We start from the raw sequence: 22,814 nt of genomic DNA on the forward strand, positions 1-22,814 counted from the left end.
CCTCCCATTTCATAATGCAGACTTTTCCAAGACCTCCAATTGTAACAGGAAATTATTTGAGTGATTTTTGTTTTTAAAGAACACGGCAAAGCATCAGGAGAGAAGTGCTCTGCTCTTTGATTTCCTAAAGACTGTTTGAATTTAGGCTGAATCTCTCTCTTGTAAACATGAAATAACTTTTCCACTTCATCCATTAATATTTGGGACTTGAAGGCTGTCAAGTGAAAGATGTTATAATGCCCAGCCCAGCCCCAGTCTCATTTTTTTTAACTATACACCCAAAACTTGTATAATAAGGCAATAGTAGTAAAAGAAAAATAATAGTAAGCAAACAGCTTAATAATGCATGCTAAAAGCTACCAAGACAATAAATTAAATTTTCCCTGGGATTGTTTTAATTATTCTTCTGATGGCTCAACACAATCTTTTCACAATTACTTCTTATGCTGACACCTTGAGTTCATTACACAGCTCTGCTTTAAAGCAAAAAATGCACATGCATTTAGAGCAAACACCTAAAATTCAATCGTTCAGATTTTTAATAAACTACACTGGAAGGGAGTTTGCAACTGGATTATTTCTAAGAAAGTAAGACACCTACCTTATAAATTCAAAACAAACAGTAATAAAGCAATATCAATATATTGATCTTGCTTTGATGTACAAACACACTCAAAGCACCTTATTTTTTCAATGGATCTTCTCAGAATACATTTACACAGGTGACATCTTTTTCCTTTTTGAAGTCATCTCAAAACTTCCAGAGGTTTCTCTGGGCATACACAGACCAGCCACAGAACAGCTTATAACCAGACAGAGTTTGATGCTACAGCAACGATCAAACAAAGCCAACATGGCATAGCCTCCAAACCACACGTGCCACCTTTAAACTTTCAGTCAAATGGGGCACATGTCTCCTCACCATGTACCAGTCAAGTCTTCAACACTGTCACTAGTGAAAGTGTGTCTCAGCTGGCACACCTCATACCTCAATGTCTTCCCAGTAGTTAGGTTACATTGGCCTTTGCATAGCTCAGCACCAACACTTGGGTCAGGTACTGCAAAACGAAGCTACAGACATCCCCCAAGCTGGGAGCCCCCACCATGGGTCTTCAACAGCTCTGCACCTCATCTACTGCACAAGGCTCTGCCCAAGTCCCTCCCCAGGCAGTCTCCTACTCCCAGGAGCACAGTCCCCAACAAGAGGATGCAGCCCATGCCATGAAACAGTCTAACACCAGAGAGCATGAAATCAGGCAGAGGATAAAGATGGGCACTCACTCGGCAGGAGAACATAACCCTTTTATTTATTTATGGGTGCAAGTCAGCCAACCTGACCTCCAGCCTGCATGTCCATTTATGCATTTTCTGTCCCACACATGTTAATTTGTGGTTATCTTTAATATTTTATGACTTAAGCTTCATTCCACTCCATTATGCACTAAAAAGAGAACAAAATAGCTACTAATGTCATAGATAAGTGTTTTTACTTGCTATAAATTCCATCCACCATCATGTGACTAGACAACACACACTCCCCAAAAATCAGTGCTTCTGCTCATCACACCTCCTTTACTGAAGTGACTTCTTTTTCTGAAGATTAACTGTGAACACCAAAGCACAAAATATGGCAGCTTCAGTTACCTGAACTGCTCAATTCCTGAATAGTCACATGCAAACTTCGATACTTAGCTGGGACTCAGGATACATACAGCTAGGAAGGCATCCAAAATCTGACAGTAAGGGAACTCCTTTTGAATTCCCCATGCACATAACTTTTGTATTCACTCATCAAATTACCCTTCCGTACATCAAGTTTTTAACCCAAAATCACAGATGAATCTTCAGTTTATGACCCTTCCTCTCCTCCAAGAATTTGCCCCAGGGAATTTCAAAGCAGCTGCTATCTCCCATCTCTGCCTTTACTAAGACACAACAGCCAGACTAGTTTAAGTTTTAGTCTCTCAGTCTGTTAAGTTTAGTCTCCAGACTGTTCACACTACATGATCTTTGTAGCTTGGATGTCCGTCTATCTACATGTTCCACTACGATTTAATATTTTCTGTACATAATTACCCAGAACTATGTACAGTATGTGACACAGTCACCCTAATGCCTAATAGCTTGCCTATTTTCACTGAAGAGCTCTCCCTGACCATCACATTTGCTCCACTGAATGGTCAGTATCGAATAAGTCATCCCCAAATAAGTCATCCTGACTATGATAGTCAGGCCTTTTCCTCCAAATCTGTTTTAAGGCATGATTTGCCAGCTGATAGCAGATGTAGTGCTAATAATCACTCAGTAAATAACTTTGCTTTTAGAGCTACTTAACTTCCTGTCATTTCTATTGTTTCAGTCATCACAGACATTCAATTCTTCCTGTGCAATAATCCAACCCATCTCAGTGCTGACTACGTTTCCCAACTTTGCCTCATCAGCAATCATCCTTTTCATATAGTTATTTCAGCCGGTATGGAGAAGTAAAGAGACCAGCTTCCCACTAATACTGATGCAGGGCATGAGTAATTCCTTTATTCAGGCAGGCAAACTTGGCATTTCTCCTTCAGGAGACACCTTTAGCTAAGCCTCACATTTCCAATTTAGTTACTTTTGGTGTATATACATGGAACTGAAGCCTTCTGCTCCTATTTGTCTAGGACATTCAGTATTTAACCAGTAATAATTTGGCTTTAGTCTCCCATGACCTAATTGTGGCAAATGCATGATGCATTTTATCCTGTTTTCCACTTAGCTTTGTATACTTAATTACTTTTTCCATTCCAAATTTATTCTAAATCCTTGAATTCTATTGTGACCAAAGTAAAAGGTGTGAAGATATTCTCTTCTCCTTTTAAAATAAATGAAACTATATATCTTTTGCTATCTTGCTATCACAATTGCTACCTTCAGCCTAACAGATAACACCCAATTCTATTTTTTAACCTGGCTGCAGTGCCCTGCACTAGCTCTTTCAGAGCCCAAAAGCAGAGACCCTTAGACTTAGTTCGACTGGGAACAGACATAACACATTTATTCTAGTCATTTCCATTTGACAACCTATCTTTTCCCCCATATTCAAATCCTCATGCATATCTAAAACTAAACAACTAAAACAAGAACTGCTAATTTTAGAGGCATCAAGCATTTTTCCTACAGCCTGGTCCTCACAACATCATAGCCAAATTCTCTTCTCCTGCTCTTTTTATTTTTTTCCCCCCCTCTTCATCTTAAATTTCTTCATCCTCTAGCTTTTGGCAGTTCACATGCTATCCCTGCAGTTTCTGCTCTCCAACAATCAATCCCCTCCTTTACTTCATTCCTTTTAGGTTTTCTGGTAACTTGCAGTATCTTATTCTCACAGCAAGGTCCACAGCCCCACTTGGCAAGCTTTTCCTCCTCCTTAAAATGCAGTTTCCAAGCAGCTATTGTACCTTCCACTTAAGACGGTCCAAGTCTTTTTCAGTTTTGTTTTAATTTAAACCTCCAACTCCTACAAGCCTTTAGCTCCATGGACAACACAAACTAGTTCTTGTAACTTCTCAGAACTTACCCTCCTAAAATAAAGCTTCCTTGGAAGAAAGACACTTTGTAGTCAACATATACTTACCATTCAGTTTAATTCAAAATTGTTAACTTGCGGCTGATCAACACATATGCTTAAGGCCTTACGGAAGGGAGCCGTACTCTAGAAGCGGATAACAAGACATACTGTCAGCCAGTGAGAGACCAGAGATGTTACAGAATTTAAAGATACACCCTCTAGTTCTGGGCAGGCTATAAACCTAAGCCTTCATTTACTCTGCATTCCACCACAATTAATGGCCAAAATCTACTCTATGATAATTCAGTTCACTGACTTCTAACTTAACTAGTCAGCAGTGGGAAACATACTTACAAAAGCACATTTGAGAAACACCTTCCCTTTACACACTAGCACACTATCCAAAATGAGCTCTGTAGCTCCAAGCAATCAAAACATGTTTGCAAAGTTGCGTCCTATAATTTGACTCAGTTTCGCCTCAGTAAATCAACCTGGGACCTACAGATTTTGAAACAGAACCATGAACCTTTAACAGAAAATCATCTCCCATCCAGTGGAAGACTGCACCTATACTAAGTGCAGCAACAACTGTATCTTCAGCATGGTCACCACAAGCCTAACAGGGGCAGAGAAGAAGGGTGCAGGTGGCCAGCTGCTACAACACAATGCAGAAAGAGCCTCTGTAGCAAAGTGACAGCAAATGATTTCCATCTGAATCTGGAAAACCTGGTTTCCTTCTTAACTTTAGCTTGTGATAGATACAATTTGCTTAACATGGATGCACTGGCATGAAGGCAGTCCAGGCCTTCTATGCAGCAGAGTGAACTTGCTATCAGTCCCATCGAGGCAGTAAATCACGCTTACCACATTCCTGGTATGCCTTCACCTACACAGCAGCACACAGGCACCTGCCTGCTGCCCCCTGAAACCCAGAGGGGAAACTCAGTACCTCAGCACGAAATATCAACTGGCATGCTAAGTTACTAACCCACGTGAAATGGGGGCCCTGAGAGGGCACACAGCTCTGCCAGCTCCAGCAGCCCCACACCACAGCAAGGGCTGCCCACCGTCCATGAAGGATTGATGCAGCCACCACCCTTGGCCACCAACGCCATCGTGTTCATCTCCCCATGGAGCACCTCCAGGCTGCTGGTGCCTTCCGCTCTCATGACCAGTCTCACCAGTTTAAGCCAAGACTCTCCAGCACTGGGGTGGGTGTTCTGGCACCCTCCAGACTGGGAAGCATGGCACTGGACACCTTCAAAAAGCAAGTCATTGTTAGCCATGCACGAGGAAATAGCATCCTACCTTTCACTCCAAAAGTGCTTAAAAGTGTTTCATCCTGTTAATTCTAGGTCAGTTGAGCACACGTGTGGTATGGATTACACTGACCCTTTTAGAGCTCTCAACATTTTTAAATAAGTAGGACACTTAACATTAGATGCCCATAAAGCCACACACCTCCTGTACGCCACATACAAGATCTGCCGGTAGGCTTTAAGGCACAACTAAGGAATAGTTGCTTTATAAAGCATGGCTCTCACAGCACACAAGTACAAATATGAAATAATTTATAAATGCCAAGACTGACCCTGTACCACATTAAATCAATACAGGCGTTTTAGAAAAAAAAAATGCCTGTATTGGATGGACTGAAGTGACCTTTGCAAAGGCACCAAACAAATCAGCAGTAGATTTACAAACAGTACAAGCATTTGGTAGAGTTCAGTACAGCTGAGGGATAAAAACGTCTACATTAAAATTTGTCCTGATGTTCACAAAATGCAACAGCATTGTCATTGCAAGCATAAAGAACATGTTTTATCCTTAAATATCTGAAGATCTAGAACCTTTAAACACGAGGAAGAATCAAAATGCAAAGGACCATGAAATTCAAGTTTAAAAAGTTAACAGTACGATTCACTAGAGACTTGCCAGTACCAGGTCTGTGCAAGTTTTAACCTTCTCTGCACTATCAGCTGCCATATATATTGGACCCTTGGACACAAATAATCCCATTGCTTTCCCTCCTTTTCACAGATACCTGGCCTGAGCGAGGGAAGGAGGACGGTCAGGGAAAAAACGCAACGCGTTTAAATAAATTACCTTTTGGAGCAGCCTCGTTCCCTCGCCCAGCTAAAGTTTTCTTGAGGTCAGATTAGCGCTCCGAAAGGAGAGCAGGCGCCGGCAGGCCCCTTGGCAGGCGGTGCCGTGACAGACGCGGGGCAGACCCAGGGGAGGCGACCATGTGCTCAGCCCCGCATCCCCCCGAAAGGGCATCCCGGGAGGAAGTTCTCACTTCGCACCGACTCGGGGAAATAACTCGGAGGAGTCCAACAGCTATCGCTTCCAGCGGCTTTCTCCTGGGCCATATGTTTTCCCCTGCCATTTAGCGAGGCATTTCCGAGGAGCCAAACCGCCCTACCCGCTCCGCCGCGAACCCGCTCGCGGGCTGCGGGTGGGAGCCGCCGCCCCAGAGGCGGGGGGCGAAGCCGGCTCGGCCGGTGGGGCACCACCCGCGGCACTCACCCCACGGGGCTGCGCTCCGTCCCCGCCGGGAGCCGCCCGCCGACCCCCGGCAGCGTGGCTGAGCTGGGCTGAGCTGTGCTGAGCACGGCAGGGCAGGGCAGGGCTGGGCGGCTCCTACTGCAGCCCCCCGCCGGGGCGAGCCCCCCGCCCGCCCCCGGGGCAGCGCGGCAGCCCCTCCGCCAGACACCCACCGGGGCTGGTGGCGGGGGGTCCCGGCCGCCCCCGCTCCCGGGGCCGCCCCCAGCCAGCGGGGGAGCCGCTTTCGGCACGGAGCCGCTTTCAGCCCCGAGCCGGCACCGCGCCTCCCCCTTACCGTGGTGGCCAGCGCGGCGCGGGAGCCCCCGGAGAGGAGCGAGGCGGAGAAGCGCGAGGAGCCGGGGCCGAGCAGCCGCCGCCGCCGCGAGGAGAAGGCGGAGGGGGCGGAGGATCGGCGGCCGAAGGGCGGAGCCGGGGCCGGGGGAGGTCCGGGCCGCCCGCAGCCGGCGCTTCCTCCCGACGCCTGCCGGGCCGGGCCGGCGAGGCGGGGAGCTCCGCCGGGCCCTGGGCTCGCCCCTTCCCCGGCCCGCGCCGCACAAAGGGGACCCCGCGCTGCCGCCTTTGTTCGGCCGAGCGGCGCCGGGAGGGGAGGGCGGCACGCCGGGCGCTTCTCCCACACGGAGATTGTTCCTGCGGCACTGGCAGGCGCGGTGCAACTTCACCGGAGTTAATTTGGGTCTGCGATGAAAACTCCTCCACCTGTGCCAAGTGCTGCTCGGCATCCAGCACTAAAGTCAGCCTACGCGCGGTGCTTCAGCTGCCTGTTTATGCCTCAGGAGCTGACTGGTGACTCCTGTTAAATTAAGGGTGGGTTTTTTTATTGCTCAGGGTAGATGGCATCTCGAAGATTGGTATCGTAGTATTCTGTGCTTGGCAGCAACCAAGAAGCATGGAAAAACGAATTTCAGATAGACCTTTGCCCCATTTTTTTTGTGGTAGGTCACAGATCTTTCAAACGTGGCTACTCATTTGCCTATCGATCTACATGTCCAATTAAGGTACCTTTCTCAAAGCTTATTTTTATTTCTTCACAATACTTTAGTGCTCATCCTGTGAACCTGCTCCAAGCTTACAGATTTAGTCAGTCAGTTCAGGTACCTGAGGTCATGCAGTCCTGTCACGCCAGTTAAAACAGTAGAAGGGGGAGAATTTCCCCTCATTCACATCTGATTTAGAAGAAACTAAATATAACAGAAATACCTTTGTATGAGGCCTTCTTTGAAGGGTAGTTAGACTTTAGTCGTTTGCATAGAGTTGGAATGAACAGGCATTGTACATCTACAAGTGGACTTTTAAGAAGGCAGAATCAAAAAGAGACTACCCTGGGGTTGTTAAAACCAGGAGTAAACTCTAAGCAGCCTCCTTTAGAAGGTCTTTTCACATAATGTTCATTAAGCCCCAGCAGTTAAAAGATCCCACCTGGGAGCTCTCACTATGCAGGAGCTCTGCTTCCCAGACTGAGAGGGGCAGAGCCGCACAGAGCTTTAGATGCTCAGCCAGGTCCTCAGGTTTAGTACTAGACCACGTTGCATTTTTGTGCTCCAAAGAAGGAGATGATTTATCAGTTCCTCTAGCTATTATCTAGAAATTTTTATGCGTGGTCCATGAGGTATGTGAGGAAGGAGGGGAACCTGTGGCATGTGAGCTCTTCCACATTACCCCCATAGACCTTCTGCTTCCTGCCCGTGTTAGCATAGCTGCATCAGAAAAAGGGAATGAAAAGTATGTGCATTTACTCCCGTAGCTGTGTTGTAGGGGAATAATTTTTTTGTTTTATCTTAAAATTAAAAAAAAATTATGTGCTTGGGGGTAAGAAGTCTGAAAATGTAAAACAGTGTAGTTAGCATGAAGAAGCCTGCCTAAGACATCAGTCAGCCTTAAATAAAGCCAGTGTGCAGAAGAGTAAGATATATCCTAGGTGCTAGTGAGGTCTGCTTGCTGCACTATGCACCAGGGCCAGAAGCCAACCATCGTCCCTGCAGCGTGTGCTGAATGGAGCCTCTGCTGCACAATAGCATAGTCATTTGTCACATGTTCGATCCACAGGCATCCCACCTCTTGTGGCCAACTTTTACAGGATGTGTATTGTGCCCTTCATTCTTTAGGCTGGATGTACGTAGTAAGGGGAGGAGTAAGTAAATGCAGCTCTAATGTGAAATTAAATGACCTGTCCTGGCCAGAAAATTTCCCAATTCCTAGTCAAAACAGAGGCTTATCAATATTTTAACTTCAATATACAGACGTTTGCTAAAGCCTAGGTGCATGTATAGCAGTTCTGTTGTGCCCATTCTGACAAAACAAGAACTAAGGAGTTGTTTCTTACACTACTACCTGGAAAGTTTTTCACATCCAGGCATCAGATGATGGATAGCTTTATTAAATTATGCCACGCTGTGCAGCTGCTGCCTCTGGGAAGAAGTACAGAATACTACAATTAATGCCTCACATTTTAATATGGCTACTCAAATATGATCTTTGTTCTTGCTGTCTAGACTAGTGACAGAAGCCTCAGACAGATGACCAATCCATTGAAGCAGTGGTTAGAGGTCCTCCCACTGCAAGGCAAGCTACAGCCTTGAGCTTACCATGAATACCCATGGACTTTATCACGTGCCAGATCCCTTTAATGAAACCAGCACCCTGGCCCTGAGATGATGTTTAAGGGTACATTAAATGATTATCCTTGTACACAAAACTTTGTATTTCAAAATACTATAGCCCCCGATTTATAAATCATATCTAAGACAAGAAACTAATTTTATAGACATGTGTGAACCTGATTAAATATGCTCAATAAGGCTGTTAAATAGGAGTAAAAATTGTGCATAAAAAATTGTGTTGTCTGGATCTAAGTCAAGAACCCCTGGAAATGAACATAAAATTATCACATTCCAGACTGATTTCTTCTTTGTGCTTTCCAAATAACAGATTATTAAAAAATGCATTAATCCTCTCAGTCCATTAAAATATTTCACAACTTTGAAAAGGTTTTGAGATTAAAAAAAAAATACAATGAACCCCCACCTATTGATCATAACTCTCCTCTTAAATCCATATTCTTGTCAGACCAAGAATGAAGCTCTAATCAATAGGTTTACTCAGAAACAGCTGACACCACTTAAAATCGTGTTAATTAATGCAGGTTCTCAAGGTCCAGTTCTAATGCAGACAAGCTGTGTCCACCTTAAACAGAGCCTCGTTATTGTTCACGCTACTTGAATCTGCCATTAATAGTAAGTCTCCATCTCACAGCTGCTGCTAAACCTAAGGCCTGCTTGCATTCAAAGAGGATTTTAGTTGTAGTTTGGCACTGTATATGCTATTCACAATGTCACCTGTAGCTGTAAGAATGACTGAGAACAAAGCCACTCATTTTCCACTTGTTAGCTCTAAAATCCCTGCTGTGGAAAGTTTTGGGTTTTGATATGTCTTCCTTGTGTAGACTTATGTGTAATGCTCAAATACATTAAAAAATGCAGACTGCTGCCTGAATTACTGCAGCACTCAGGCTGAATAAGCCACAGCAACTCAAGTCCTGAGTGGTGCAGCCTTCCTAGCTGCTCCTACCCCTGTAAGGATGTATAATATTTATCCTTGTAAATATTCTGTCCAGTCTACTGACCCGGAGGTGTGAGTTGGGGTCAGCCACAAGCTCAGCTGACCAAGCTGTAACCTGCAGCAGCTACCCCCTCACCAAGTATTTTAGTGCGCTTGGCCAAACCCATTAGTGAGGCATGTGCACGATGGCCAGCCTGGTCTGCCTGCTCAGACTATCCAGCCATCCCCTCAGCTGTGCCTGCTGAGGTGGGAGTGAGATGGCCAGACAAAACACTGCTTCAGCCATCACAGCTGGATCAGCCCATGTCTGCACATTACTGAGTTGCATGAACACATTCAACAAAGCTCAGTGAGCAATATTTCACAAAAAACATGGCTGAGTTCTCCAGTCCTGCATTTGCTCCGGAGAGTATTATACAAGTTTGGGATTTTTTTACTTTGATCATGAGCTTTGTAAGAAAATGTGTGAGCATCATGTTACTCAGGCTATAAATGGTGCAGGTATTTAGGAGTGCTGGGAAAAGTATTTTCTCAGGATTGTTTGAAGCAGGGGGCTGAAGACAAAGGAGAGGTGTTAGTCATACTGACCCATTCTTCTGGTGCTCAGTAAAAAGGAGATACAAGCCAGAAACCTCCTCCCCAGCTTCTTGAATGTTTCAGCAGTACTTGGAATCATATAATGGTTTATGTTGGAAGAGACCCTTAGGGTCCTCCAGTTCCAGAGCCACTGCCAAAAGCAGGGACACCTTCCAGTAGACAAGGTTGCTCAGAGCCCAGTCCAACCTGGCCTTGAAAATTTTCAGGGATAGGAACCTGTTTCACCACCCTCATAGTGAAGGATTTCCTCCTTATCTAATCTAAACCTACCCTCTTTAAGTTTAAAGCCCTTACCCTTGTCCTATCTTTAGAACTGTTTATTTTCCAGTTTTGGAAGGTGTGTGGATGTAACGCCAGCCAAAATGAAGGAACTGAAAGATGTGAGGCCATGACTGTGCCACCAGACATCCTGCCTCAACCCATGCAAGCAGAGAAATAAAGGCACGTCTGCTCCTGTTTCCTACATATACCTACTTAGAGAACACAGACCCATTAAAGCTGAGCCAGACAGATATCTTTTCTTTAATTAGCTTGTCCTTTTAAGAGTCCCAGGAAAATTATTATAAGAAATACCATATAATTGCCCAAGAACAAATGAGATATGTATTTAAATACCCTTTATTACTAACATTGCATAAGCATTCCAACAATCAAATCTAACAGTTTGTTATCATAGTTGCAATCCCTTTGGCTTAGTAGCAGCAAAATGAATAGCATGTCATATCTCTTATCACCAAATAGCTGCCTGCCTTTGTAAACAAAACTGTCAAGACTGATTCTCCATACACATTTGCAAATTATACTCATTGGTTATGTGACTTGCAGCATATTTAGTGTGCTGCCAAGGGAATGCTACCCTCACATCAGTTTTATATGTTACCAACATCTTAGTATTGTCCAGGAGCAGTTAGGTACCTTGCCTACTGTGGCTTGATTTCACCAATGTCTCCTACAGATCCCTGATGAAAAACCTACTTTTTATCTAGTTTAGAAACATTAAAACCTAGTATGTAAATGAGAAATAAATGTGATATCTGGATATTCAGCTTGCTCCAAAGAGCCCTGTGTCCTCATCCTACCACACCAGCATTTTACTTACTGCCTGGCCAGAAGGAATTAAATTCCTTGTCTCAGTTTGTGTGCAATATAATAATAATAACACTCATTCAGTGGTGGAGAGTAAATTAGTTGTAATGTGTACCCTGTGCTCTAAGGATATAGAGCAAAATATGAACTTATACTCTAAGTTCAACCCCCCCCCACCATCTTTGACATTTAATGTTTCTTGAATTTTATTTCATCTGTGTAATAAATACAGAGGACAAAACTGATAGTCACTGACATTCCCTTTTTGTGATTTTTATATGGAAAAACCTCTGACCATACCACATTAACTATAATATATATTAAAATACTGATACTAAAATTGCTGTAATTTTGTTGCTTTCACTTATAGAAGTAGGCTCATTTTTTTGTATGAAAGCAACTATCATGCTAGTTTTGACATTTTATGTTAATGATGTGTAATAAACTAATATAATTTCAACAGAGAATTCTAATTAGTTGCCAGTAACACAATATAGTCTTGTATAATTACAAATTTTGTGTGTGAGGAGAACTGCCTTGTTCTCATTACAGGAACTGCAAACCACAGAGCATCACATTTCTCAGTATTGTACCAGAGGAATGTAGGAACACACTCATGACCACATTAGGGAATGGCACTAACAAGAGAATCAGTAACAGATAGAAAATGTGATGACACTAAACTGCAGATCATAATTCATCCATGGAAAAAGCCCCCACCCTGCTTTTGTGCTCACATCAGCTTGCAGCACTCAGGCTGCTGCACAGCTCTGAAGCATTGAGGCAGGCTCATCGAGCCAGCATGAGAAGTGATGCTGTCAGGGAAGTCTGGATCAGAAGGAGAGATGAGAAAGATCTAGCAGATCCTATAGGACACAGCAGACACTAGCAGAGAGTGACTCCAGGGGTCATTGCCTGTTGCAATGGCTTTTTCCCTTAAATCCCAGGAGCCAGAAAATTTGAGAGGGGTCAGAATTGCTGAGTGTGATTGAGTATCATCCAAGCCAGATGAGTTGCAGTGTGGATGTTTGAGTGTGAATAAATCCAGAAACAGTGAAGTCTGATTTCAGGATCCCTCCGTTATTTAAGTGTTGTGTGAGGTACAGAACTAGCTCAGAATAGCAGGAGGAAAATGGCAAAACAACACACTAAATTCTCAAGAGCTAAACATGGTTTGAATTGGTAAATCATTAATCCAGAAAGTGGTGTTTGGAAGAAAGCTTGATTTAGCCTTTTTAAAAGATGAAGTTACTTGTTGTTTTCTTCAGAAAAGCAGGTTAGCTTTACAAGGGTCTTGAAAACAATTAAGGGAAAAAAGAATATTAAAAGATGAGCATTAACTGAGTTGTACATAGAAATCAATAACTTCTTGTTTAAACAACTATGGTACAACAAAAAAAAGATAAATTAATCATAATGTTTATTTCATGGTACCTATTGTATCTGTACAATTTTCTAAGTATGAAGGCAGTATACTTGTACTGAAGTACTTTGCAATTACAGTAACACACTAATGTGACAAGCAAAATTCTTAGCCAAAGTCTGAAACATAAGCCTGAAAGACATAAGTCTGAAACATAACATGAAGCTTGAATGCCTTTACAGTTATGCGCACTTTTTTTCTCCTCTTCAGTAAAGCTCTCTGCTCGAAGGAACAGGTGCCTCTTTCTCAAGACCTTCAGCTGCAAGAGTTGCTTCCCTGAACCACCTCTTTCCCATTTCTTTTCCCAGTCTTTCTCAAGAGGGGTCCAGAAGACTGATGGTTTTAGGTTGCATGAGAGGTTTCACTTCCCCTTTGGCTTAGAGCTGTCAGCAGTGCTCTCTCCCTACCTCTGCACCCAGCTGGTGTGGGATCCTACCAGGACACAGGCTGAGTTGCATCCAGCATCCTTCTGTGGTGTGGTGTGAGAGAGGGTTTATTTAAAGAAGTTCTGCAGAACATGAAACTACACCACTTTCCAAGCTTCTCTTGTTCTTCCTCACTTGGCATCAGTGAGCAGCACAAGAGGCAGCTCAATGTGGCCTTATACATTGTCTAACCCCAAATGTGCAATGCCACCCTGGCACTCACCCACAGCGTTCTTCCAGCAGAGCTGCAGCTGCATCCCAGGCACTGATACTTCCAGGCCCAGCTTTGAAGAATGCGTCAAATACCCTGGCAAGGGCAGATTGGGAAAAAAAAAGGAAAAATAAATCAATCTGTGTTGCTGCATCAGAGCTGCTCAGAAAGGGCTTGCCACCCTCCAGAGTTATCAGCTCTTGCTGCTAATAGGTATTTGATCATACTTATATTGTGTGTGTGGGTAGTGACTGTGTCCCTTTCTATGCTGGCTGTTCCAAGAGCTTCTTTTGACAGCTCAGACATGAAAAGATTTGTTATTTTTTGAAATGTAATGGTAGAAGTTTTATACTTTGGGCCGGAGTGTCAGTGAAGGCTCTTTGGTGATGTGTGCATTGGAAGTGACAAGCAGTGAATAACTGACATCAGGCATAAGTAATATTTGTAGTCTGACTTTGATATGTTATTCTTTAAAAAATCCAGTCTGTAAATACAGTCTGCATTTGTTAGCTTGAAAGGAAGGAAAGGGGATGAGTGCAAATGCAGAGGAGAGAAATAACCATGACAAGGAGAAAAAGCAAGCAGAAATAAGCTGATAAAGATAAAAAGGAGTGGAATTATTGAAAGAGAGAATATAGACATACAAATGGGTCAAAACTAATATAGAATTCCTAAAAAGCAGGAGAAAAAATAAGATTAAAGGAATCACAGTGTAACAGATCAGAAAAAAGAAGAAATTGTTTATAAACTCTAATCTGAATTCCTACACACAGCCAATAATGACTTCAGCACCCTATTAAATAAATGTGTTTTTTGTAAACCAGGTATATGATGAAGTCCCACTGATTGTGAGACACTGGTTTGCAAGTAAAATGCATTGTGTAAAGGTATTTAAAATATGCACCAGGGTCAGGCAGGACAATGGGTATGTGAAGTGCAGAAGCAATTTGGATGGTGATGAAGTCACACCATAAAGCAAATATTATGATTAACCCCCATATGAACAATGCAGTTTTTCAGCAAGAAATTACTTATTCCAGGGAAGACATTTGGATGAACTTGTGGGGCTCTTTCAGAGACTCCAGTGAAGCCTATGACTGCATTTTCATTCAGACTTTGTTTTTCTTTGATTATTATCTGTAGACTCTGGCAATGAGACCAATAAACAATAAGATGGTATATACTTTTCCTGAGTTCTTTATTCAACACTGACAATTATTTTCTTCAAAGCAGGAGCAGGTATAATCAAGCAGGGAACAAATCTTTTTAGTCATTGAAGTATCTTCCAAAAGGAAATATTTGATGTGAGGAAAACAGAAGAGAGAGACACAGGGCTTCTAGAGTTGGTCAATGGCTGAAGCAGAGTATCAGGTCCCATGTGGTGGACTTGTTAGCACTCCCAAACAGCATTTTAACATAGAAGAGTTGTCAGATAAAACTTCACATCAGTCAGCACACTTTTTCAATTTACTGAACACAGTAACAGGAGATGTATGCAAATCAGCATGTTTAAATGGCATAAATCATAGAAGAGGCACACTGTATATCTACATTAAAAAAAAAAAAAAAGCCAGCAACAACAGAATTTTAATATTGTATTAAAGAGGTGGAACATCAACTGCCTATTTTCTGTACTTGGCTGCTTATAAGACTTAGTTGCAGCAGAAAAGTCATCCATTAAGCTTTTACAAAGGGATGGAGCCACGACTGGGTATGGCAGGGTAAGGACTGCACTCAGCTCCACTTTCAGAGCAGCCGCAGGTGCTAAACAGCCTCCAAATGTTTGTCTTTCCACAGCTGGGAACGGAGATGCCACTTTTGAAAACATCCTTTCTGTGCTTCTGTTCCAGGAACTGAATAAATATTTGTTATTTCCTCATTTCACAGGCCCTCTGCAAAATGATATTATAAAGAGTGTAAATTGTCAGGAAATCTTGGTGAGGAGGAACTACACAAAACTGGGCATGTACTTTATTATTTAATAGATTAAGTAAAGGAGTCATAGCTTACTTGATTGCTGAGTGCAGCAATGCAGGTGTTTTTTTCACACCAAACAGTCTGTTGTAGATGTTTGTAAAAATGGCAATGTCTTCTAAATTTATCTCTAAAAGAGTGTGCAAAATAACTATAAAAGAGTGGGGATTTTTTGTGAGGAAAACCACTCTCTGCAAAGATATAGTGTAGCATTATAGTTATGTTACAGAATCTGAAAGTATAATTTGCAACAAAAACTTGTCCATAAAAAAATTATTTATTATTTAAATAAATTTATTTAATTTTTAAATATTTTTACTTATTCTTTCTTTTCCAGAATTTTTGAAATTACTCCTGAAGTATTCCCAGTTGTTAAATGGCAGATGTTTTATGAAAGGTACCATATAAGGGGATATATCCTACTTTACTCATCAGCCATTTTTCACTAGCAACAAGGAGATTTTAGGTGAATGAAATGATGGGAACTATTGGTGCATGTGAAGAGAGATTGGATTCTTGTGTTTTATACCCCATTAAAAGAGCCCTAATACAATTCACAGTTTCAGGAAAACCACTGTGCAATATTTAATGGTATATTGTCACAAATTATACATGGAATTTTACTTGCAATCATAATTCCTAATTTTACAATGTTTAATGTAAATAAAAAGCACAACCAGACTTCAGAAACATGAAACATCCTTTTTCAGGTGTGCCTCCAACTTAATTTGTGTTTAGTCCATATTTTCAGTAATAGACTTCAACTACCACTCAAGCATTTTCCTGATTTTTGACCAGGTGTATGTAATATTCATAATCTATTAAAAAACATGGAGAGAAGGCTATTAACCTTTAGGAACATATTTTTTTTCTTGTTAATGCTGCAGATTTAAATTTAAATGTATATTCAAGATGAACATTCAGCTTCAGTTGGTTCAGTTCTACATAAAATTAAGTTTCTTTCTGAGATATGTAAAATAACTAAGAAAGCTACATACAGCTGATTTCAAGAAGAAACATAAAATAATATTCTTGCCTACTAAAGTTTACAGCTTTTATTTATTGTCTGCCTCAGTATATTATTCTCTATCTTACTTGGTTTTGCAAAGCTGTTGTTAATGTGTTTTATTCATAAAATAAAGTGACAAAACCATGGTGTGAATCCTCTTGACTCCATAATAAATCATTGCTTGTTTGCTGTAGTCTAATATGTTTTTTCAATAATGCAAAAGCAAGCTTAGGTCCTTAGGTAATAAAAATATCTATATAAAGCAACTGCACTTTCACAAAAAAAATCAAAACAAACAAACAAAAAAACCCAAAAAAACACCAAAGAGATTTCATCTCTCTAAAATCCCTTGCACTTTGAATACTTTTGTGACTTTCATGTGTGAGATGCCAAGTTTCCCTTCATACTCTGCATTGCTGTGCAGGGTCATTAAACCAGCCAGGCATAGTTTTGTTTTGTACCCACAGATTGAAGGATGACAAGAGTAATTCATGTTGTCCTTTGCCTTTTTGTTAAATTTGAGGTCGGTTTGTAGCAACATCTACTTCCTTTTGCTGAAAGTAATTTAAATATACCAGGCAGGAGAGATTGTACAACTGTTGAGTATATTGTGCTTAGTCCTCTTCTTAAGAAGCATGAAACACATTTTAATAGATGGATAATAAGCTAAGACTTCCTCTTTTTTTAAAAAAAAAAGAAAATTCTTTTCATTTTTTGTTGTTGTATTGTACATGTGGAGTGTGCTAAACTCAATGTGTACCTTGTTAAAAATACCAAATATTCAGAATACAGTCTGAAGTTAGAACCTCTCATGCCTGAATTGCTGTCCTATGTTATGCTACAAATTGCTACTATTCATAAGAAATCTTTAATTATCAACAACTATCTTCCTAGGCCTCAAGTGACTTTTAATGAAAGCGTGTATTCCTTTTGTATAGTCCCTCAAATTTCTTCCCATGTGTTAATCTTGACATTTTGAAAGATTTCATTTTTGAAAACTTCAAAGTATTTTGCAACATTGGCTGTATAAGAATGCTTGCTAACTTTAAATATTCCATATTTCTAATATTAAGAGTTTGTCATTACATGTAACACTAGTAGAAGAAGTAATGGAAACTCTCTCCACCTGAATTAAGTTCAGTCACAAGAAGGTGCTAAATCTCACTTGACCAAAATGGGCTACAGAGTACATTTTCCTTCACGAGTCCAGGTCTGTCTTGGCATACCACCTGAGTTCTCCTTGAAGGAAGGAGTATAACAACCATCTCTAGGAACACAGTGAATCAGATATAAAACTGATTCTGTCCTCAAGGGAGTCATGTTCTGTAATTACCAGCATGATTTCTAATGCTAAAAAGGCTTTTACAGTTGAAACCGTTGTCATTTTGTGTTTTACCCAGGAAGCACCTGGGTGTTGCAATGTGGATGTAACAGTCTCTACCTCTTTGGTCAAGTCTGCTAGAAACACTGTAGATACTTTGATTTCTTCTTTGTTTCCTCTCTCTTAAGAGTGTCCCCCTTAAAGAAAACCCATAAGGAGCTTCCCACACTCCCCCAGCATCAGAGCACATCCTCCGTGGCTAAACATCAAGAGTCTTCTCACACCAGTCCTTTGCAATTCATGGTGTGGCTGCACCAAGTGACAGTACAAAGCCAGCTCCTGGCCCCACCAGAGTTCTTACTGCTGTCACACCCCACAGCAAAGGAAAGCAATGGAAGGGAAAAACAGTTTTCAGCCACCATTTCTCCATAGAGATATTGGAAAGGTCACACCTGCAAGAGAAACCACCAAAACAATACATTTTTCCTTCTGAAAATTCACAATTGTACCATGGCAGAAAAATCAGTGAATGAGAAGTGAATGAAGTATTCCATTGTGCATCTTTTCTCTATATAGACTTTGTTGTCTTTCAAAGCTTGAAGAAACTTTTTTTTTTCCCCCAAAACTGCCATGTGAACCCAAGTCTCACCAACTTCTTGGTGCTTGAGCTACTTTTGAAAAGGAGAGTACATAGTAAATCTTTTACTTGGGGATTAAAAAAAATGGTTATTAGGAGATACTCATCTGAGTAACATAACAACTTCTGAAAAAATTACCATGAAACAAAGAATACATATTTATGAGATTAGTTCTCTTAACATACCACAGTTCTCCTGGGATATCATAAGAAATATGAATGCCATAAGGTTGTAAACAACAGAAACTGCAATTACTGTAGAACTTAATAAATTCTTCATATATGTGTTTACTTCCAACATGATATGCAGTGTAACTGGTTTGTAAGTAAACAAAAAGTGATGCATGTGTGTGTGATGATTCATATCTACAGCTAGATTAAAAGAAACATGAAATATGCTAATACTGCAGGAAAATATCTGCTAAAAGGAATTTTTTTTTTCTCATCTATGGAATAAATGTACTGTATATTGATTATCATCAACCATTCACTGTTAAATAATGTAAATAAAAAACCAAAACCAACAAGAAGAAAATGTCAACATATCATAATGAAACCACACTTGCATGCTTCATTTGAGGCTTTTATTTCAATAGACAGGCCCTGGGAGTTAATGAATATACTTTGTTCTTATCTGAAACATTAATCTGATACTTGCTTTAGAAGTATTTGGGGGGAAATTACTCCATAATAATAAAGCTGTTGCTAGGAGGCCTGGAGAAACCTAAACCAATTTGGCTTGGAGAAACAGATAATCAGTGTCTTAATGCTTTCTTTTTAACGTGCCCCTCGTGCTTTTACCCGAGAGCAGGAAATCAGTGAGTGGAGAATAAATCTCCATTCTGATTGTTTACAGAGCATAATGAGGGCCTCAAGCAAAGAAATGCATCATTTGCTTTGTACCTGCAGCTGAACTGCAAAGCATCCCATTTAATACCCGCCAAATACCATGCCGGACGTGGAACAAAAGCCGTCATTTTAGATGAACACATCATGACTCCGCAAAGGTATAATTATTTGGAGGAAAGTTTAAAGTAGTCCATCCCAGAAAGTGTTTCTGGTCTTTTCATATTTTATAGCAGTGGCCTCAAATTTCAGTTCTCTCATTTTCATTTCTCTCATTTTCTTCCTCATTAACATCTGATCCTGACATAATTTGCTGACAATTTCCCTCGTCCTTTTCCCAAGTCCTGCTTTTTAAACTTTTTATTCAATGCATGTCTCATTCAGGAGAGGAAGACATACTTTGACTACATTCCCCTCCTTCCCCATTCCATAAACAGTATACTTCCTATGCTTTCAGCTGTGATCACTCAATGGCTGCATTTTCTGAGATGAAGCCTCTCTGGGGGCTTCAGTGGCTCCCTGGGCATCTCCAGATTCCCACCCCATATGGGTCACCACGCCTTGCCTGTAGCATGGCTTATTCTCATTCTCTTTCTTGCCTCAGTGCCTCTGACTCTCAAATCCAAAACCATTTTTTTTTCTCTCTCTGAGCATGTTGTGTCTATATCTGTTTCTCTAGTACTCATTCTTGGATCTCCTGTTGCTTCTCAAGGTCAAGCAGCTCTAAAATGGAACATGTCTTACTTCTTCCTAAAATGCCTTCCCTCCCCCATTGCTCTATCATCAGTATTAGGTTTGATCACTCTCACTTCATTCTCTTCACATTAAGACTTCCACTAATTCTTTTTGCTTAATCTGGAATATTTAAAACAGCAGTCTTTTTTTAGTGGGTATGTGATAAAATATAACTAACACTGATCCTCTCTTAATTTGCATTAATCACTTCTTTCACTCTTCTTTTTTAACCTTTACAATGGATGTCATTTCAAATAAGCTTTTCCCAACCTAAGACTTGGTCACCACAGCCCCCATAGATCTTGCTCACAGATTTCAGACTTCCTCATGATCATTTTTAAGATTCTTTGGAGATTCTATCTGACAATATCTCATCTGACAATACCTCATTCCCCCTACTGTCCTCATCTCTCTCTAGATAATTCTTAAGATTTCTCTTCATCCCTCTTTTCATGGTAGCCTTCCGTCTCTAAAAGCAAGTTTTCTTTTCCTTCCTTTCTTGTTGTATTCCTTTTTTCACCTCAATCCTCTAAACACATAAAAATTACTTTATATTAGGATCAACTATTAAGATCCTAATATAAAACCCCAAAACCACCCCAAAACTGTTCAGAGTATGCTTTTGACTTCTGATATTTACAAGTCAAAAGGAGGGCAAGAAAGACATTTGTTGCATTTCGAAACAAGAAGAAAATACATTGCTGTTTGTCTGTTGTTGCATGAGGTACCACAAAGGGTTTTTGTAAGTGGTATTACCTATGCTAAATTTCCTGCAGTCAAACCCCATCAGTGAGACTTTAATTTTTCTGTTGCAACAGTAATTTTCTTAAAGACTTGATCCAACAAAGTACTTAAACACTTGTTTGTGTTCAGACTTGTGAGTGACCTCACTGTAGATACTGGAATTGCACACCTCATATACTTGCAATTAAGCACACAAACAATTATTCTACTCAGATTGTGCTTAAAGCTAGCTTAGTGGTTTATTACATTTATTTTGCTTCCAGGACACAAAAAAAAAATCATTTAAAGAAACATATCTTGCAAGATGCTGTATTTAAGCAGATTTTTCAGGTTTTAAAATGTTTTTAGCTGAGGCATTAACTTTATTCTACAGACTGAGACATTAGTCTTCAGACTTTTATGGAAGTTCACAGATAAAACAAAGAGTATGATAAAAAAATGTGAAATCTCGTTATACTAACACCTGGGAATGAAAATACTTGCAATTTCTTCTCTATCTCACATGAAAAATGCCTTACCATAATGAAACATTTTAAGTGTATTCCTTTTAGTGAGTATTGACTTCCTTAGAAATAAAGATATGGATAAATGGATATTGAAAGGTAGAAATTTATGCCATAGAGCATTTATTGATAAAAAAAGGCTTGGTGTTCTTTCACAGAAACTACTCCAAGTTATTATAGCATTAACAGTGGTTCAAACCCTTCAAAGTCTAATTGCATTGCGGCTGGTGCCAAACCAAAAGATTCAACTGCATACAAGAGAAACTGCATACAAGAGAAAAAAAAAAGTCCTAATATATGTTTGGTACTAAAAAATGAATATATCCTTAAAATACCAGGCAGCATAGGAGGAGTACTTGGAATACTGAGTAGCATTTATATAACACATAATAAATTTTAAGCTTAGAAAGGAAAGAAACTTTTCTTTATAGTTAAAAACAACTCTTTTTCTACTCTTTTAAGCATTTGCAAGTCAGTATTTCCCATAATAGTGAATAAACCTGCAAAATTTTGCTATGATGATAAATATTTACCTCTTCCTCAGGGAAGGGAAGTTTCATGAGCTGATCATAAAATGAATGTTCAACAAATTCACAGAGAATCTGTGAGTGCAGATGAAACAGCTCAGGCTCTGACTCTTGGATTTTAATAATTTTTTTTCCTCACAGATGTTATCCCTTTTTGGATACCTTCCTCCAACAAAAGCTGCCCCTCCAGATCTTCACCACCTTTCCACATATCCTTTTCCAGAAATTACTGCATTAAAGCATCACAATCTCCCACTGCTTCAAAATGTATATCACACTGAGACAATAGCTCTTAAGGTCACTTCCCAGAATCTTTTCCATTGATTAGCATTAAAGGCTATTAGATGCCTGGCTGGGTGAGTGCCTGTTAGGCTACTGCTGGCAGCTCCTTATGTTTTAGTCTGTTTTATGGAAGAGCACATATATAAACTTGGATCTTTTCCTTCCAGGTATCCTATTGCCACATTTAAATATTACATAAGGTATGGGCTGGGAGCAAATGAGGGTATTTTCTCTCATGGTGCACTGTTGAAGAAGAGCACAAAAAGCTGAGCTCTGCATACCCTGAGTGTGCTGGATGGGAGTCAGCAGAGCTCTGTGCAGCAGAGATAGTCCCTTTCATCTGTGAGATCAGAGGTTCAGCCTCTGTGCTGATCAGACCACTGCGGCTTTTAGCAGGGAACTTCGGATTTATGTTCCTGTTTTTTAAATATCTTGATCTGTGCTTGCTGCCAGCTCAGGAGCAGCACTGGGCATTGGGAGGATGAGTGCTAAGGAAAGGTGTTGACTTCTCACACATGTGGGGAGAGTTGTTCGTGCCTGTCTTCTGCCCAGTTCAGGGAAAAGCACTGAGGACAGTGCTCTGAGTTCAGCCTCCTGGGAGCAGGCTCCCTGGCCAAATGCCATCTGCCTAGAGATCCTCTTCTTCCAAAACAGCTATGAAACCATTTTCCCTCTTGCTGTGGTGGTGGACCATGTGCTGCTTGGAATTTCTCAGTTTTTGTCAGAGCAGACATTTCTGTGTTATTACTGTGTTCAGGCTTTGGGTAGTTTATATTTCTGAAGAAGAGCTGTGTATGATTCCAGAGTTCTTCTCCATTTGTTCCTAT

At 40.8% G+C, this 22,814-nt stretch overlaps 1 protein-coding gene and 2 long non-coding RNA genes across 45 annotated transcripts in view; 1 reads left to right on the top strand and 2 right to left on the bottom strand.

Moving 5' to 3' along the window:
• Positions 1-7,568, bottom strand: part of FAM110B (family with sequence similarity 110 member B) — a 115,201-nt gene extending 107,633 nt beyond the window's left edge. For 4 of the 43 annotated variants that reach the window (XM_086887617.1, XM_086887464.1, XM_086887606.1 and 1 more), the window contains exons 1-2: positions 5,651-5,971; positions 3,611-3,688 (exon numbers count right to left, since the gene is read on the bottom strand). Coding sequence is in view for 1 of the 43 variants with exons in the window: in XM_086887727.1 (XP_086743853.1) it covers positions 3,611-3,613 (3 nt within the window). In the remaining 42 variants the exon portion in view is untranslated. The other 39 variants (XM_086887424.1, XM_086887549.1, XM_086887573.1 and 36 more) reach the window with 26 other exon arrangements.
• Positions 7,569-9,251: 1,683 nt separating this feature from the next.
• LOC111924711 (uncharacterized) lies at positions 9,252-10,774 on the top strand. Its single transcript, XR_015286461.1, has 2 exons — positions 9,252-9,342; positions 10,593-10,774. It is a non-coding gene; the product is annotated as an uncharacterized LOC111924711 (long non-coding RNA).
• A 4,217-nt stretch (positions 10,775-14,991) lies between these two features.
• LOC111924758 (uncharacterized) lies at positions 14,992-17,765 on the bottom strand. The gene is made up of 2 exons (XR_002861847.2): positions 17,519-17,765; positions 14,992-15,301 (listed from the first exon to the last, which is right to left on the bottom strand). It is a non-coding gene; the product is annotated as an uncharacterized LOC111924758 (long non-coding RNA).
• Between the last annotated feature and the right edge of the window lie 5,049 nt (positions 17,766-22,814).

Source organism: Cyanistes caeruleus, chromosome 1, assembly GCF_971803275.1.
Source record: "Cyanistes caeruleus chromosome 1, bCyaCae1.hap1.1, whole genome shotgun sequence".
Classification (NCBI taxonomy): Eukaryota; Metazoa; Chordata; class Aves; order Passeriformes; family Paridae; genus Cyanistes; species Cyanistes caeruleus.